At 40.2% G+C, this 19,034-nt stretch overlaps 1 protein-coding gene across 3 annotated transcripts in view; it reads left to right on the forward strand.

Annotated features, from left to right (window-relative positions):
• Positions 1-19,034, forward strand: part of LAMB3 (laminin subunit beta 3) — a 135,304-nt gene that overhangs the window by 2,882 nt on the left and 113,388 nt on the right. For 2 of the 3 annotated variants that reach the window (XM_077481156.1, XM_077481155.1), the window contains exons 2-3: positions 394-442; positions 2,741-2,895. In XM_077481156.1, the coding sequence (XP_077337282.1) occupies positions 418-442; positions 2,741-2,895 (180 nt within the window). In that variant the 5' untranslated portion in view covers positions 394-417. The remainder of the gene's footprint in view (positions 1-393; positions 443-2,740; positions 2,896-19,034) is intronic. The other variant, XM_077481157.1, reaches the window with a different exon arrangement.

The following is a 19,034-nucleotide window of genomic DNA, read 5'->3' on the forward strand; positions in this document are numbered from 1 at the left end:
ACTATATATGTATAGAAAACTGCCATATAAAGAGCGTCGTTGTCTGGTCATCAAGTGCTCTGATACACAGTCCCAGCTACTGGGATCCAATCAGCAATGCTCACACTTGAACATCAATGTTGACTGAAGCACTGTGGATTGGAGTGAAGGTTAGATTGTTGGCGCTCCATACAGCTGGGCTGTGCGTGAGTGCAGTGGGCCACGTTTCCAGTGTGCAGACATTTTTTTTTACGCAGTCTAAAATTACTAATAGTAAATAAAAGTTCAGTTGGGCTTTAATTCCTTTTTTTGTATTTCCCAATAAATCCTTGCATGTGGAACAATTAAAAAAAAAATCAGACTGTGCTTTGAATTCCAAAGCTTTACATTCACATTTACAATTTTCACTTACAGGTGTGCAGTGCTGAAGAACAAAGAATGTGGCTGTGTATTGTACTTTTTGGTAAGCCTTGCTTTGTTTGTTATCCCTTCAGGGTAGATTATTTTGTACCAGTAATTCTCATTGTGTGTGCGTTTTATTCGGTGCATTAGTAAATGTTAAGTTAGGTAATGTTTGTTATGAAAGACTTCACAGATTTCTTTACAACAATAATACATAGAGTAAAAAGAAATGTGAAGCCTGGCACGCTAGGCTGTCTCAATTGCAAGAGATTACAAACAATAGGTCTGCAGCTATGCTGATTGCAGCATGCATGTTTTCCAGATATAGGATGGTGTATTATGTATTAAAAGACCACAAAAGTGGTACCTCATGGTGCCCAGCATGATCGTGAGCATGTGGTCTATAGGAAATGAAGGCATTTGGTGATGGTGGTGTCTTATGTACAGCTTGCCTGCCCCAGTGGGAGCAGTTATGCTGCCTTACTTGATGAAGTGGGGTTGATTTACTAAAACTAGAGAGTGAAATATCTGGTGCAGCTGTGTATGGTAACCAATCAGCTTCTAACTTGAACTTGTTCAATTACGCTTTGACAAAAAAAAAAAAAAAACTGGAAGCTGATTGGTTTCTATGCAGAGCTGCACCAAATTTTGCACTCTCCAGTTTTAGTTTTACAATCTCTAAAATTAAGTGCCATTAGTAGTCAATAATAAAGTGATATTAAACAGATAAGTGGTAATTTCCATAATTCATTCACATAAATCATATATATTATGCCACTGTATTTATTTATTTTTAAATCCTTTAAGTACCTTATTCCTGCAGCGCTGTTGTGTGGTCATCTGCAGGGAAAGGGGCTTCTACTACTCGTTGATGTATGCTGTCTACACTATGAGTCTGTGTCTGCACAGCTCTGATTGGTGCTGTGGCAGTCGCATGATTAAAAAAGAGCAATTCAAATTAGATTATAAAATATCAAATAACAGTTTTTTTTACAGCTCCCTATAAATCTTTATTAACCACTTCATCTCCAGAAGGTTTTACCCACTTCCTGACCAGGCCATTTTTTGCAATATGGCACTGCGTCGCTTTAACTGACAATTGTGCGGTCATGGGATGCTGTACCCAAATAAAATTGATGTCCCTTTTTTTCCCACAAATAGAGCTTGCATTTGGTGGTATTTGATCACCTCTGCGCTTTTTATTTTTCGCGCTATAAACAAAAAAAGAGCAACAATTTTGAATAAAAAAATAATATTTTTTACTCTGCTATAATACATATAAAAAAATGTAAAAAAACAAATTTCTTTATCAGTTTAGGCCAATATGTATTCTTCTACATATTTTTGGTAAAAACAAATACCAATAAAGCTATATTGATTGGTTTGCGCAAAAGTTATAAAGTCTACAAACTAAAGGCTAGATTTAGGGACTTTTATTTTTAGTGGGACTGCGACATTGCGGTGGACAAATCTGACACCGAGTGACACTTTTTGGGGACCAGTGACACCAATAATGCGTTCAGTGCTATCAAAATGCACTGATTACTGTATAAATGGCACTGGCAGGGAAAGGTTTAACACCAGGGATGATCCAAGGGTTAAATGTTCCTTAGGGAGGTGTTTACTAACTGTGTGGGGCAGTGTCACACTGAAGGAAAAGAGATATCCGTGATTCAGCAATCGCAGCACAGAATCACATACAGTATGTGACTTTTTGCATTCAGGCCGCCCTGCCGTAGTAATTGTACTTGGGGAGGTCCAGGAGCGGTTAAACATTACATTTGTATTTTTTGTGCATTAATATGGTGTAGGCAGAGTCAGACATGACTGACACTAACTTTTATTTTGTTCAGACAGCATCTGTATCCAAGGCTTCTTTTTTCACTTGCTAATCAGCATACTATATCCCATCCCGTAGTGTTTAACGAGAGTTAAAAGGAGGGAGGGGAGTATCATTTACCACATGTGTGACTCTATACTCATGTGGGCTACACATATAAGAAAAAAGAAGGAAGGGAACTGAAATTTAGCATGCTCAGTGGAGGGCAGCAGCTGGTTTACACAATCTCAGGCTGCAGTAGGGACATAGAGAATATAGGAGGGACAGCTGAAGACAGGATCAACCAGGTATATTTCACTCTACACAAAACAAATGCTTTAGTGGCTTAGTAACTATGAACACTCTCATGTAATGAGCATTTTTCATAGCCTAGGTTTAAGACCACTTTAAATAAAAATGATGTCAGTTTTGAAGAAGGTGACAGTTCTTATTTTTTACATCAGTCATTTATAATTTCTTAATGTAATGTTCATAACATATTCATTCTTTTGGACAAATGCATGGTTTTACTTTTCATAGGCTTTCTGTCCTTTGCAAATGCTCAACAAGACTGTGCTCGCGGAGCATGCTACCCTGCAGCAGGAGACCTATTGATTGGAAGAACCAATCTCCTAAGAGCTTCCTCAACATGTGGAATGGAGAGGCCTGAAAGCTACTGTACGCCCTTTGGAGAGGTATGTGCAGTGTAGGCAACAGTATGTCTTTATGTTAAAGGATTTTAAACTCTGATATGCCCCTACTAGTGTATTGATAGGTGGTGTTTTGTAGTAAGCTGTGTAATGCTTATTTTATATAGAAATGTTATACAGAATTTGTCTGTTAAATCTGGTAAAATCATAATATACTGTAGTCTGTTAATTCTCTTTCACTTTCTTTTCTGGGGAAAACCTTTTACCAGACAGGAAGCAAGGGGAAATCTACAACAGGGAAACAATAAAAAAATTCAAAAGTGATTCTAACATTCCTCTAATTAACTTGCAAAATATATACAGTATCTCACAAAAATGAGTACATCCCCCATTTTTGTAATTTTATTATTATATCTTTTGATGTGACAATGACACTTTGCTGCTATGTAAAGTAGTGAGTGTACAGCTTGTGTAACAGTGTAAATTTACTTTCCCCTCAAAGTAACTCAACACACAGCCATTATTATCTAAACCACTGGCAACAATAGCGAGTACACCCCTAATTTAAAATGTCCAAATTGGACCGGAAGTGTCAATATTTTGTGGGGCCACCATTATTTTCCAGCACTGCCTTAACCCTCTTGGGCATGGAGTTCACCAGAACTTCACAGGTTACCACTGGAGTCCTCTTCCACTCCTCCATGACAACATCACAGAGCTGGTGGATGTTAGAGACCTTGCGCTCCTCCACCTTCCGTTTGAGGATGCCTGACAGATGCTCAATAGGGTTTAGGTCTGCAGACATGCTTGGCCAGTCCATCACCTTTACCTTCAGCTTCTTTAGCAAGTCAGTGGTTGCCTTGGAGGTGTGTTTGGGGTTGTTATCAAGTTGGAATACTGCGGCCCAGTCTCTGAAGGGAAGGAATCATGCTCTGCTTCAGTATTGCACAGTACAGGCATTTATGGTTCCCTTAATGAACTGTAGCTCCCCAGTGCCGGCAGCACTCATGCAGCCCCAGACCATGACACTCCCACCACCATGCTTGACTGTAAGCAAGACAAACTTGTCTTTGTACTCCTCACCTGGTTGCTGCCACACACGCTTGACACCATCTGAACCAAATAAGTGTATCTTGGTTTCATCAGACCACAGGTCATGCTTCTAGTAATCCATGTTCTAAGTCTTCTGGCTTCAGCAAACTGTTCTTTTGGCTTTCTTGCCTTCTGGGATGACAGCCATGCAGACCAACTTGATGCAGTGTGCGGCATATGGTCTGAGCACAAACAGGTTGACCCCACACCCCCTCAACCTCTGCAGGAATGCTGGCAGCACTCATATGTCTATTTCCCAAAGACAACCTCTGGATAAGACACTAAGCATGTGCACTCAACCTCTTTGGTCAACCATTGCGAGGCCTGTTCTGAGTGGAACCTGTCCTGTTAAACTCCTGTATGGTCTTGCCCATCGCACTTCAGCTCAGTTTCAAGGACTCGGCAATCTTATTATAGCCTAGGCCATCTTTATGTAGAGCAAAAATATTTTTTTACAGATCTTCAGACAGTTCTTTGCCATGAGGTGCCATGTTGAACTTCCAGTGACCAATATGAGAGAGTGAGAGTGAAAACACCAAATTTAACTGATCCCCATTCACTCCTTGTAACACTAATGAGTTACATGACACCAGGGAGGGTAAATGGCTAATTGGGCCAAATTAGGACATTTTCACTTAGGGGTGTACTCACTTTTGTTGCCAGTGATTTAGACATTAATGGCTGTGTGTTGAGTTATTTTGAGGGGATAGCAGCCTAAAAGTTATGCTGTGAGCTTGGGGGTGGTCCAAGCTCTGGGAGGTTGAGTGCCGCTGCTTTCTGAACCCACAGAGGGTGATGGAGGGGCAGAGGTGAAGTCTTCACTGTCTGCCTGCGACATGGCTTTGGCTAAAAGATAGGGAAAGTGAAAGTGCATATGATAAGATAAGTTGAAAACTCAAAAGAACGCGTGGCAACCGAGGGGAGCCAAAAGGTGACTGGCCAGGTAACCGATAGCGTGGTCCCTTCTGTGTTGGCACAAACCTGTGAACCAGAACACCCAGGGTGTACTGGGGCGGGGAGCTGCAGTCTGGTATTCTAAGTAGAAATGTTGCGATCTGTAGCTTATTGACATATATTCGGCCTGCTAACACTTGCACTGCCAGTAAGCTTGAAATGATATGGTATGTAGAGCCAAGGATTTGGGTCGTTATGTCGCTGGTGGGACTAGATTCAGAACTGACTGAAGTGTAAGTAAGTGGCGTGGATTCGAATCATTCATGCCATCAACTCGACTCGATACGTATTGGCCTGAGCAGTGGACTGGCACGAGTCATTAAGTCACCGGTGCTACTGGACTCGCATGGGGTGTAGAATATTTTACAACTGGGTGGTAGTCATTGTTGAGAAACCGACTAGGTACGAATACATGCAAATGATATGGTAAGTTAAATGAAGGTAGTGGGGATATGTATATATATATATATATATATATATATATATATATATATATATATATGCAGGGTTTAGTGTTTAGGCAATGAAGGGGCATCAATATGTGGTTCCCCCAAAAGGAATAATGCCCGGTACATCTGTGCAGTTTTGTAGAGAACACAGACCATCTAACAATGTGTACAAACTGAGGATTAACATCCTGCAGAGGGTTTCATGTAAAGAACATTATATTTTAGTTGCTGCGGTTGTTTTTTTCCATATACAGCAATATACCCCAGATGGAGGGATTGAAAGTTGCTAAATGCCGTTTGTGGAAAAAAAGTAACTTACTGGAGCCACAGGTGTTGTTTTTGATGTAATCTTAAACATTTGAAATAGCAAGAAATTATTTTTAGTTTGATTACAACTATTATACTGAATACAAATTAAAGGGGATGCCATGAGTGTGAAATTTACTCCTGGCCTGGCCAATCTCTATATGGCCAAGCAGGATGAAGAGAATATAGTTAAAGTTTCGTCAATGTATGTATTAGCAAATGATTCATGCTATAGTCAGTTCTGAGATTTCTCACTTATTGTTGCATTTATTTTTATGTGTTTTATTTTCTGAGGCTTTTTTAATGATTACTATATCTGCATGGAAAATTCCCCTTCGATTACAATGTGTTCCATACCAGTGAGGCCTTAAAGAGGAACTGCAGTCTGCTCACATAATTTGTAATAAAAACCTCTTAAAAAATTAAAGTTAAAAGGTCTGGCTGCATACATTTTAACTGTGGGCAGCTGAAGCTGCTGCCTATTCACTTCCTGGATTTACAAAGACACCCACCAACAGCTCTGCAGCTTTTATTGGCCCTCTTATGACTCACCCCCCCTCCCTTCCTGGCAAACTCTCACGAGAGTGAGCTGTGCATGATGTCATAAGCCTAAGCTAATGACCAGACAAGAAACAGGAAGTGGGCTGTATAAGGTATTTACTGGCAGAAAAAAATGTTTTACTATCCAAAGTTAAAACAACATGGGTAGAAGATTTAAGAGATGGAAAGCTGAAAAAAATGATTGCTTTAATGGCATGTGGTTTATGCAAATGTTTACCCTTTAAAATTCATTGCAAACAATAGTTTTATTCGACTATCCATTGTAAGCTTACTTGAAAAATCGCTTTTTTTTCTCCATAATGTCTCTTATTTATGAAGAAGAACAGTGTACAAACAGTAAGAGCAAAAAGTGTACATTGAAAATCATACAACAATTTAAAACAGCAAATGTTAGAAAGTTAACCATGCATAGACCATGCAACAGTAGTGGGAATATTTATGTCTCAATAGGGGAAGGGGATGTGCCTGCAGACGCTTACCTAGGGTCTCCAGCTCCCTTGATGAGAATCTGTATATTTGTTGCAACAGAAAGGACAATTACATTGCTTCTCATAAAAAAACATAAGATTTCCAAAAGGAGAACCTAACATTTTAGAAATTACTTTTTATTTTTTTGAAAGCTATGTTTACACAAGCCTACACTGCAAAATGCAGCATTTTACCAAGTGAGTTAGTGTCAGTGCTGGTTCTGGTAGGCAACAGTGTGATGCACAATACAGAGCATCACACTGCTTGTTTTATTCTTCAATTTTATCGAAGTGACTTGTAGACACTTCATTCATGGCACTGCACAGCAGCAATGATGTATTGAGCTGTTGTGTGGTGACATGTGGTGTCATCCAGTACATCACATCTATGTGCTCCAGCAGTTCATTTAGTTTATCCAGTGCGAAAAAAAAAAATAGGCCATCAGACATAATGTGAATGAGCCCTAAGGCTAGGTAAAATGATTAATTGTCAATAAGGCTTTTTTTTTTTTTTTTTACTTTTCATAAAGAATATCAATTTTCGAAGTAACTTTTCTTTAGGGTAGCCTAAAGGATTTATTGTAAATGCAATCTTTTCTTTCTGTTAGTTTTCATAAAGAATACTAGCACCCTTGCCCAGGACATTGAAACACTGTAACCTCCCATTAATCCATGACTGTTTGGCAAACGAAAATGCCTGTCTTCGGTTTTTGAAATCAAGTTATTGCCAGAAGGTCCATTTATAACAAGTGACCCTTCATACACTTACAGCTGGTAATGTTTTAATGCTAGATGTGGGACTAGGGTTTTGGTTTCGAGCCTTTTTAACAAATACAAATAGGGAGTTCACAATGGAAATAGCTTAGAGGGCACTGCCTCTTGCACAGAGTTACAAGGGAGGGAACTGCAGACTGGTTGTGTAAAATATGTCTGGTCTTTCTAACCTTTGGATTTAAAATAAGGTATTACATGCCTCCCTTATGCCTTGTATTTAGCTGGCAGCTGAATTATCAAAAGTATGTTGTCCCAGAATTGTCTATACAGTCATAGACTAAATTGTCACTTAGGTTAACTAGAGAGCTGAACGCTGTACTTGACCCTGGGTTCTCGCATCATTTATTTACTACAAGTATTATAGCACTGACATTTTATGCAGGATTTTACATATACTGTACATTCGTCCCTCTACTCACTGAGATTACAATCTAATTACAATTACAAGTGTGGCATTCTAAAACCTGTAGTCTTGATACTTAATATAAATGACACTTAACTTGTCATATGTGGGAGTCGTTGGATCAAAACAATATTAGAGTTCAGTGTAAAAGAGTAATTGTTTTAAAAGGGAACTATTCACCTCTGCCATATTGCTTTGACTGAAGAGAATACATTTAAATTGCACCTCATGCCCATTCAGCAGTCTTGTATTCAAAAGTGATCATGCAAGATAACCACTTCAGCCCCTAAAGGATTTGCCCCCTTCCTGACCAGGCCATTTTTTGCGATACGGCACTATGTAGCTTTAACTGACAATTGCGTGATTCTGTGATGTTGTACCCACACAAAATGTATGTCCTTTTTTCCTCACAAATAGAATTCTTTTGGTGGTGGTACTTTAGCACCTCTTCGGTTTTTATTTTTTGCAATATAAATAAAAAAAGAGTGACAATTTTGAGAAAAACACAATATTTTGTACTTTTTGCTATAACAAATATTCCCCAAAAAAATAAAAATAAAAATTTCTTCATCAGTTTAGACCAATATGTACTCTGCTACATATTTAAAAAAAACAATTTCAATAAGCGTATATTGATTGGTTTGCACAAAGGTTATAGCGTCTACAAAATAGGGGATAGATTTATTATTATTGTATTATTATTATACAGGATTTATATAGTGCCAACAATTTACGCAGCGCTTTACAATATAAAAGGAGACAATACAGTTACAATACAATAAAATACAAGAGGATTAAGAGGGCCCTGCTCAGAAGAACTTACAATCCAATAGGGTGGGGCAGGTGGTAATTTTTATTATTATTATTCTTTTTTTACTAGTAATGGTGGCGATCTGCAATTTTTATCAGGACTGTGACATTGCGGCAGACAGATCAGACACTTTTGACAATATTTTGGGACCACTGACATTTATACAGCGATCAGAGCTAAAAATAGCCACTGATTACTGTATAAATTTTACTGGCAGGGAAGGGGTTAACACTAGGGGGGCGATCAAGGGGTTAACTGTATTCCCTAGGTGTGTTCTAACTGTAGGGGGATGGGACAGACTGGGGGAGGAGACTGATCAGTGTTCCTATTTAGTAGGGACACATGATTTGTCTCCTCTCCCCTGAGAAAACCGAGATTTGTGTTTACACACACACATCGGCATTCTCATTCTGTTACGAGCGATCGTGGGTGCCCGGTGGACACTGCTCCCGCCGGGAACGCGCATCGGCTCCGGGGACACGCAGCGGGCACGTGTGCGCACCTGCCATGACGTCTTAAAGGAGCAACGTATAGCTATGGCGATTTGCACAGCCGTGGCAACCTGCCACAGTATAACTGCAGCTGCTGGTCGGCTAGCGGTTAAACATGGCTTAAACTTTGGCCAATCCCTGCTGAAATTGCCTAAATTCAAGCTGTAGATGGGTTTATAGGCACCAACTTGGCTTGACAAATTTCGTATTGAAAATGGAAGGAGTTGGGTGGAAAATTCAAATGCAGAGCAGGTATACAGATCATCACGAGTGTGCGGCTATCTGAATACATAAGTGGGCAGGGGAGATTCCTCCATCCACACTGTTTAAAATGGTTAGGGGAAACAAGTGATTTCTCCAGTTCAAGCCACAGGGCTGAATGAGAGCAATATAATAATGTTTGAATAGATTTAGAATAGGCTAGCATTTACTGCTGGAGGATATAAAAGAACTTGTCCTGTGCAAACAGGGGAACTGAATTAATACTAATTTAATTTTAAAGGTGCATGCATCCAGGGGCAGACTGGCCATATGGGTACTCAGGCACTGCCCGAGGGCCCCATGCCACTAAGGGGCCCCATCAGGGTTGCCAGCCTCAATAAAACCAGGGACTGTATGTAAAAATCTGTGTATTTTAAAAAATCCCAAGATTATAGCTGCCCTGCCTCTCCAGTACCTTTGTGCATTGTGTGTGTATACTGTGTGTCTGTGTGTTTATACTATATGTATGGGTGTGTATACTGTGTGGTCCTATAATCTATTGCCCAGGGGCCCATAATATCCTATTTCCTGGGGCCTTCCATAATCTCCTATTGCCCAGGGGCCCCATAATCTTCCCCTATTGCCTGGGGGCCCCATAATCTTCTATTGCCCGGGGGCCCCATGAGTTGTCAGTCTGCCCCTGCATGCATCATAAATGCTGCCTATAAAAGGGAGTTTATTATTATAAAAGTACAGCTATAGACTAATAAACATAAACTTACATGTAGGGATTCTTACATTATTTAAATAAAGTATCACTTCACCTGCTTTACAGACTTCCATATTCCTTTGTTTGTTACTCTCAGCTTGAAATATAGATTGAGGCTCTCAGATGAAGTAAGACTGATGCATGTTATTGGGAAACCCCCATAATGTTACCATCTGAAATACATCATATCCTAATTTTGTACCCAGAGATTACATCTGTATCTTAAAAAATTCTTAAAGTCTTCCTACACTTAATACATGATTAGGGATGCCCATATATAAAGATAAGTTTACAGAAACTTGAACTTGCTTCATTTGAAGGATGAAACCTGATTAGCTACTTTGAACACCTGCTCTGGTTTAGACTCAGTTTAAATTGCAAGTTTTTTGTAGACCAGTGCTACTGCGATTATATTCAGCACTCTATGAAACTTGTTGGGAGGTTCAATTTATTTGTTCTGTTGACTTAAAAAGAAAATAGATGGAGTTTTGGGTAACCCATCATGCTGTTTGTGTCCTCTAATTATTGTTATTTTTAATTTCTTGCCTATAAATGGTAATTAAGCTCATGACTTGTAGATACTTGGCTGTGCATGTGCTGTTAAGTTTTGTAATAGACACAGAGGTCAAAGCTTGCCACACACTCCACATCTTTGTGTACTGTCTGGATTCTGTGCCAGAATCAATGGGATCTAAGTGTGTTATTTTGCAAGCTCCAGTAAAACTAGCATATGGCATAATCCCCATTTTAAATACATCTTCTCGTCTGAAAGATCAACATATTTATTTCTGTATAAATGTGTTCCTACTGTTTACTTATCACAGTTCTGGACTTTTTATATTTTTTTACTTTCAAAGTATCAATGGGAAAACTTCAGGCCTTGGAAGACCCAATAACAAAGGAGGAGATTAGAAAAGCAATAAATAGTACAGCAGTAGGGAAGTGCCCAGGACTTGATGGATTTACAAAAAGATATTATAAAAAAAAATTCAGGGAACAACTTAATCCAAAACTATGCAAATATCTAAACGGCCTGGCTGAGGGGGAGGTAAGGAGGAGAGCATCACTATGGGCACATATTATGGCAACACCTAAAGAGGGAAAATATGTCACACTATGTTCCAACTATAGACCAATAGCATTGTTAAATGCCGACACTAAACATTTTGCAAAAGTACTAGCAAGAAGATTAAAAAATGAATGCCGGAGACCAAATGGGGTTCATACTGGGAAGAGAAGATAAAGATAATGGGACAAGAACACTGTTAATGTCACAAAAAGGAGAGAAGTGGGAAATCCCCAGTACTACTCCTGTCAATAGATGCGGTAAAGGTATTTAACAGGGTAGACTGGGAATTTATGATGGATAAAATAGAAAACTTGGGATGTCATCATCTTTTGAGATGTTTAATGGAAGAAAACAAGGATGTCCATTGTTGCCCCTTCTATATGTACTATTGTTGGTACCCTTTCTGGCAACCATCCGGAATAGTGCAGATATAGAAGGGGGGGGGGGGGCAAGGATTGGAGATAAAGAACATAAGGTGGCAGCAAATGCCGACAACATTTTGTTTTATATAGCTAAACCTAGGATAACACTTCCCAACTTAATGAAAGAACTGAAAAATATGGAGAACTTTCACATTTTAAGATGAATCCAATAAAATCAGAAATCTTAAGTATAAATAAAGTAAAAAGGAAGTATTGGCATTAAAATGGGAATTTACATTTACACGGAAGGGGAAAGAATTAAATTATCTTGAAATAAAATTGACAACATCCATCTGGAAATTGTACTCTATTATATAGCTAATTATATCCCTCTGCTCAATGAAATTAAAACAGAAATCAAGAAAGTATCAACACGCCCTCTGTTGTGAATAGAAAGGATAAACATGTTAAAAATGGTAATACTCCCAAAAATAGTATATCAAGTTCAAGTGATACCAATAACACTTCCCTGGGTCTTTTTTAGAACAATTAAAATAATGTTTTTGAGATATATCTGGCAGTATAAGAAGCCAATAGTACAATACGTGATCTTAAGTAGGGATAAAATGCACAGAGGATTAGCAGCACCAGATATAAAAAGATATAATGCAGTAATAATGGCATGGATGATAGAATGGGCAAAAACAAAAAATGGAAAAAGATGGGTGGATATGGAAAGCACACAGTAGAACACAGTTAGATAAAAATATATGGATATCGCAAAAGTATAGAAAACTGGATGAAGGCACACATGATTTGACAAGAAATGTATTTAAAGTATGAGATATAATTTATAAGAAGGAAAAATGGGAATATATATATATATAATATCACCACTAATTGCACTTTCTGGGACAAATATTTTTTTACCTGGTAAATGGACATTTTTTGGAAATTGGATAGGAAATGCACAATTAAAGGATGTGCTTGCTGAGATGGTATATAACACCTGAAAAAAATAAAAAAATACCAAAAAGATAAATCCCCACTATGCTGGAGAGAATGTAAACAGACAGGCAACATTACCCATATGTGGTGGAACTGTGAAAAAGTAAAGCAATATTGGCAAGAGATCCAACAATATATAGGAGAAATTATAGGGAAAGTGATATCAAATAATCCATGGACATGTTTATTCCATAAAACAAGTAGTTCAAAAAAACAACATAAGAGAACTTTAATCCCATTTTGCTGAATAAAGCGAAAGGTACAATACCAAAAAATGGTTACACCAAGAGGGATGGGTAGAAAGATTTAACAGCATATGGGAAAAAGGGAAAGCTTTGCAGAAAACCAAAAAATACACAGAAAAGTGGATGGAGTAGGTAGTGGATTAGATGGAGGGATAGAGAGAGAGGAAGAAATGAGAAAAGGGAGACCGACAGGTAGTGGGGAGGGGGGAATTATTTTTATTTTTTATTTTATTTTTTTATATATATATATATACAGATATATATATATATATATATATATATATATAAACAAAAATACAATCACAGTTGTGCACTTACCACTTTTGCTGTTGAGGTCTTAAATACCCTGTTTCCCCGATAGTAAGACACCCCCGATTGTAAGACGTATCGGGAGTTTCAGAGGGGTCGGCTAATATAAGCCGTACCCCGAAAGTAAGACATATGTCTTACTTTCGGGGAAACACGGGGGTATTGCCGCCTCCCTCTCATCTAGCTGCGCGCCGCCTCCTGCCCACGTCCGCACCGTCCCCCTCTCCATACGTCGCCGCGTCTGCCATTTCCCTCTGATCTTAATGAGCGCCGCCTCCTGCCCACGCCTGAGCCGTCCCCCTCTCCATACGTCACCGCGCCGTCCCCTGCACTTGTCACTGCCGCCTCCTGCTTAAAATACGGTAATGCACACAGTATTAATCATACATCAGTAAAACATACACACTGGCATACTGGGGTATCATCTGCTGTATGTAACCCAGTGGGTATCAGCAGGTGTCACACTGGATTAAATACAACAGGTGGTACTGTATCACACATAAATCTGTTTTATCCTCCAGTATTCCACTGTTCGTTCTTACCATTTTTCATTGTTTTACATGTTATGCAATGTTGTAACAAGACATTCTTGGCACTTCCTTTTATAAAACTGTTTTGTGGTGAATACAATACTGTTCAGGTTGTTAATAAATGTTAATTTTATGGTTAAAACAAAAAATTCGACAATTTTTTTCCAATATAAGACATACCCCGAAAGTAAGACATAGTGGGGCTTTTGGGGATAAAAAGAAAGTAAGACACTGTCTTACTTTCGGGGAAACACGGTATATTTCTGGTGTTGGAGGCAGTGGCGGCTCGTACATTGTGGACACACGGGTGCCGCCCCCCCATCCATACGCCCGGCCCTTTTCAGAATGCCAAATCCATGGACTCCCATACGGGATGGGAGTTTTTTTTTTACGCACCTGATTAGAGCTCTCAGAGGCTCTAATAGGCTTTAAAATAGGGTGGGCTTGGGGTGCAGAGAGTGTGCCCTGATCCCACGCAAGTGTGTGATGATAGCGAATAAATTTTCACTATTTTCACACTAACGTTCCTCCTCGCCAATCAGGAGGCAGATCAGTGAGACCTGTTTCCCAATTGGCTAAAGCGCCAGCAAGAGGAGACACGTGCTGGACTGGAGGAAGGATACCTCTATCCACCGCCACTGCTGCTCTGGTGGAGACACAGGCAGGAGCACCTGGAGATGATAGCACAGCCCCGTGGTAAATGCCTGACCCCCCATGGGGGGATGCCATCACAGCCAGGAGCCTGGGGGGCTGCTGTTCTGTCAGATCCATGAGACTCGTAGGGGGCTACCGTTAGAGCCACCATGCCCACGAGCCTGGGGGGCGCTGCTGTCAGGTTAGAGCTGCCACTAGACCCGTGGGGGGGGGTGCTGTCAGGGTCGCAAGACCTGCGGGGGGTGCCGTCAGAGCCACCTGGCCCACGGGCCTGGGGGACTGGTGTCAGGTCAGGGCCGCAAGACCCGCGGGGGGTCTCGAGCCCTGTTCTACAAGTGGAGTGTATACCCTGATCTGCATACCTGGAGCGGTATGCCCTGATCTGCATATCCTTAGCAGTATACCCTGATCTGTATACCATGAGCTGTATACCCATCCTAAAACGTCACCAGCCAGCACTGATCCAAGGAGTAAAAGACGACCGTCAGGGAATGATTAGTCCTGGGGTACTCAGATGCCACTCTGCGGGCTCCACTGGCCGGTCACTATCACTGGTGCAGGGCGGGCATCACAGGTGAGGATTGTCAATTGAGGAGAGGATACAGGCTACGTGCTTGAAGCTCACAGCTCCTTCTACTGGCCTCTAGAAGGAGTTGTGAGCTCAGAGGGCATAGCCTGTATCCTCTCCTAATTGATAATCCTAAACTCTCATACCCGCCCTGCACCAGTGACACCACTTTGACTTCCGTATTCCAGGCCGGTCATCCTGGATTACACAGACAGCCAGAGACAAGATCCACTATTTCAACAACTGCCCAGCAGAGCCCGCAGAGCAGCATCTGACTACCCCAGGACTGATCATGCCCTGAGGGGCATCCTTTACTCCTTGGACTCTGTTAGTGTCCTTTTTGCACACTTCTTAAACTGAATTTTATAGCAATCATACTATAGTTGGTGCCCCCCCCCCCCCCCCACTATTCATCTAGAATTTATAACATGTCTCTCCATGTCTCCCCATGTTTAATTTTTCATAAGAAATCATTTTTGCAGCCCCCTTATTTAAACATGGATGCCACTCTCAATATAATAGTCCCATGTTTAAGCCAAACAAATGAAAAAAAAAATTTCTGCACATACATGTAAAAGATCGGTAACATCTGTTTTATATACCTCCCTCCTCGTGAGAATCTCCAGGTAAAGTTTACACATGCTTGTGGCCTAAGGGATAGGCTTGAAAATACCTGTTAGTATTTACTAATCCTGGCCTATAAATTCTTAACGCGATGTATGCTATTTTTATATAATTTAGATTGACAACACTCTTGCCTTGGCTTGTATAAAAACAGTATTCAAATGGGCAGTCTTAAATTCACAGGCACACACATGAATTGGATAAGTGATTAAGGTGCATTTAGATAAAGTAGGGTGAAGCTTAATGCCATACATTTTGGTATAACTAAAAACAAAACAAAAAAACAACCACCCCCCTCCACTGCCTTACTGAACTCCTGTGTAGGGCATATGTAGGGATTGATGTGCTAGTAAATGTAAAATACATTTGAAATGTTATGGTTTCCAGGGCTCCTGCAAAAATATAGTCCCTGTGATCCACTTCCAATTTGGCAGCACAAGTATTACTACACTATCAAAAATGTGTACTCCATTTTCTCTCTCTGCAGCTGGAGGTTGATAATATTCTAGAAATGTATTTTAACAGGGGGAAAAAGGTAATGATTTGCAAAAAGCATATGGCCATATATTCCATTACCCTGGGGAGGTAGGCAACATTAAAGAATTTTCACAAACGTATCTGTATTTTATTTATCAAATATGCACGGCTTGTAGTAGTCACTTAGATTTTCATGTTCAATTGTTGCCCTATAGAGGTTCTTTCCCTATTTCATTTAAATGGAATTCCACTCAAACAGCTAATTGCACAGTTTAATACAAATTCCATATGTCTTTACTGGTTTAACTACCAAAGCATTTGTAATCTATGCAAGCCAAATTGTGCTAATCACACATTTTCTCGTTACAAAGATTACTCTGCTACTTACTGCTTTGACATACTGCTTCCTGGACCAGCTTAAGGTTCATGTCACACTACAAATTTGAAAATAATGATTTTTATCAGCTACAAATCTCTTTTCTTATAATCACGGGCACGTTGCAGCTAGCTACATATGTACTGCTGTAGCTGGCTACAATGCTTGTCTATGCAGCTACACATCACTAGTGGGCTTTGATGACCAGCAGCTGCCTTAGATAACTTAATTAGCTCCTGAAGCTAGCCATTCTTTTGCTAGACCCAAGCACTGCAGAAAGTCAATCACTCTGCGGTTAAGCTACAAATCACATAGCTCACATTTCGTGTTTCCTTTAAAGCCAGGTACACAGTTTTTTTTTTCTTGCAATCCAGCGGGATTGACGTTAACACAAAATTTGATTGAACATGATTTAATCTTAACTACAAATAATCTAAATAAGGCATTCCAATGAGGTGTTGCACAATTTAACCACTTGCCGCCCGCCCTATAACAAATAGACGGTGGCAAAGTGGTTGCATAATCCTGACCAGACGTCATATGACGTGATCAGGATTATGAGCCGCTGCGCGCCCCCGGGGGCGCGCATCGCGGCGATCGTTGTTGCGGGGTGTCAGTCTGACACCCGGCAACTACGATCTCGGTAAAGAGTCTCCGACGGAGACTCTTTACCATGTGATCAGCCGTGTCCAATCACGGCTGATCACAGTGTAAATAGGAAAAGCCGGTGATCGGCTTTTCCTCACTCGCGTCTGTCAGACGCGAGTAGAGGAGAGCCAATCGGCTGCTCCTCTGACAGGGGGGGGGTCTGTGCTGATCGATTATCAGCACAGCCCCCCCGAGGATGCCCACACTGGACCACCAGGGACGCCACCAGACCACCAGGGATGCCCAGGACAAGGTATGCCACCCTAGACCACCAGGGATTCCAGTCAGTGCCACAATGGATGCCAATCAGTGCCCATAATGGATGCCAATCAGTGCCCACAATGGGCATAACTGATTGGCATGCATTATTGATTGGCACTGATTGGCATCCATTAGTACAATATATTAGAATACAATGCCGCCTATCAGTTCCCATCTGTGCCGCCTATCAGTGCCCATCCATGCCACCTATCAGTGCCCATCCATGCCCACCTGTGCCACCTACCCATGCCCACCTGTGCTGCCTACCCATGCCCACCTGTGCCACCTATCCATGCCCATCCATGCCAATCCGTGCCAGCTATCAGTGCCAATTTGTGCCACCTATCAGTGCCCATCCGTGTCGCCCATCAGTGCCACCCATCAGTGCCGCCTATCAGTGCCACATATCGGTGTCCATCAATGCCACCTCATCAGTGCCACTTCATTGGTGCCACCTCATCGGTGCCCATCAGTGCCGCCTTATCATTGCCCATCAGTGTAACCCCATCAGTGCCCATCAGCGAAGATGAAAACGTACTTATTTGCAAAGTTTTGAAACTGAAACAAAAAAACTTTTTTTTTTTTTTAAATCGGTATTTTTTTATTTGTTTAGCAAAAAATAAAAACCGCAGAGGTGATCAAATACCACCAAAAGAAAGCTCTATTTGTGGGAAAAAAATGATAAAAATTTCATTTGGGTACAGTGTAGCATGACCGCGCAATTGTCATTCAAAGTGCCACAGCGCTGAAAGCTCAAAATTGGCCTGGGCAGGAAAGTGCCTCGTATTGAAGTGGTTAAACATGAAAGTGTTTTGATAGGAAGTGATGTAAAAAGAGAGATTCTGTGAGATTGCAGCTTGCAATACTTAAGTAAAATGGAAAGGTTTCCAATTAAATCCACCTATTCAAATGGTATGTAAACTCTAATGCTTTAAAGTGCATTTGTTGATATATTGTAAAAGCTTGAGTGAAGAGCAAAGTGAAAAGGGGATATACCGTACCCTTGAAGGTAACCCTGAAGAAAAAAAAAAAAATTTCCTGCCACCTTGAAGAGATATGTTTGCTTTGACCTTTAGACAGGACTTTGGGTTGGCTCCAAACCTTCATATTAAGGTGACTGTGGAATATACTCAAAGAGAGACATATTGCCAAAATGCCAAAACAGAATCTGAGAACCTGTCCACGATCAGCCAGGTCTTTATCACATTCTATTTATAAACTATCTTGCAGCAATTCTAAAATTAGTAAGATTATTATGAAATATGCTTATTCAGTTGCATGGTTTATGTCTTGATAAAAATATCTTGAAATATAATATTATAATAGCTCTGAAGGGTGAGAATTCTTGGCACCAGTGCTAAATTTTAGAAATTGTATAGAGAATGGTCAATTTATTAGTCAACTCTGATTATTATCTGTTTACAACATATGTAGGTCATTATTGTATTTTCATTTTCCTTGGACAGCTAAGCTTGGGAGGTTTAAGCTATTAAACTAATATTTTTTTTAGCTTGGTGGATATGTATTTTTAATTGAGATTAGCTTACTGAAATGATTTGTAGTTTGCTGCAACTACAGACAAGTAAATGGAACATTGTTAAACTAGAACATTGTTTAGAATTGTATTGATCATTCTGGTGATCTGCGGTCTGAATATATCTTTGCAGTATTACTTGAATATCCAAAAAAGGCCTAATATAACCCCTATAATTACTAGAACAGGATGTCAATTCCATTTTTTGGTTAGACAGAATGGTCTTGGATATGTCAGGTTG

The sequence above is a fragment of the Lithobates pipiens genome, unplaced genomic scaffold (assembly GCF_037356315.1).
Source record: "Lithobates pipiens isolate NorthernLeopardFrog02 unplaced genomic scaffold, aLitPip1_a1.2 Scaffold_16, whole genome shotgun sequence".
Classification (NCBI taxonomy): Eukaryota; Metazoa; Chordata; class Amphibia; order Anura; family Ranidae; genus Lithobates; species Lithobates pipiens.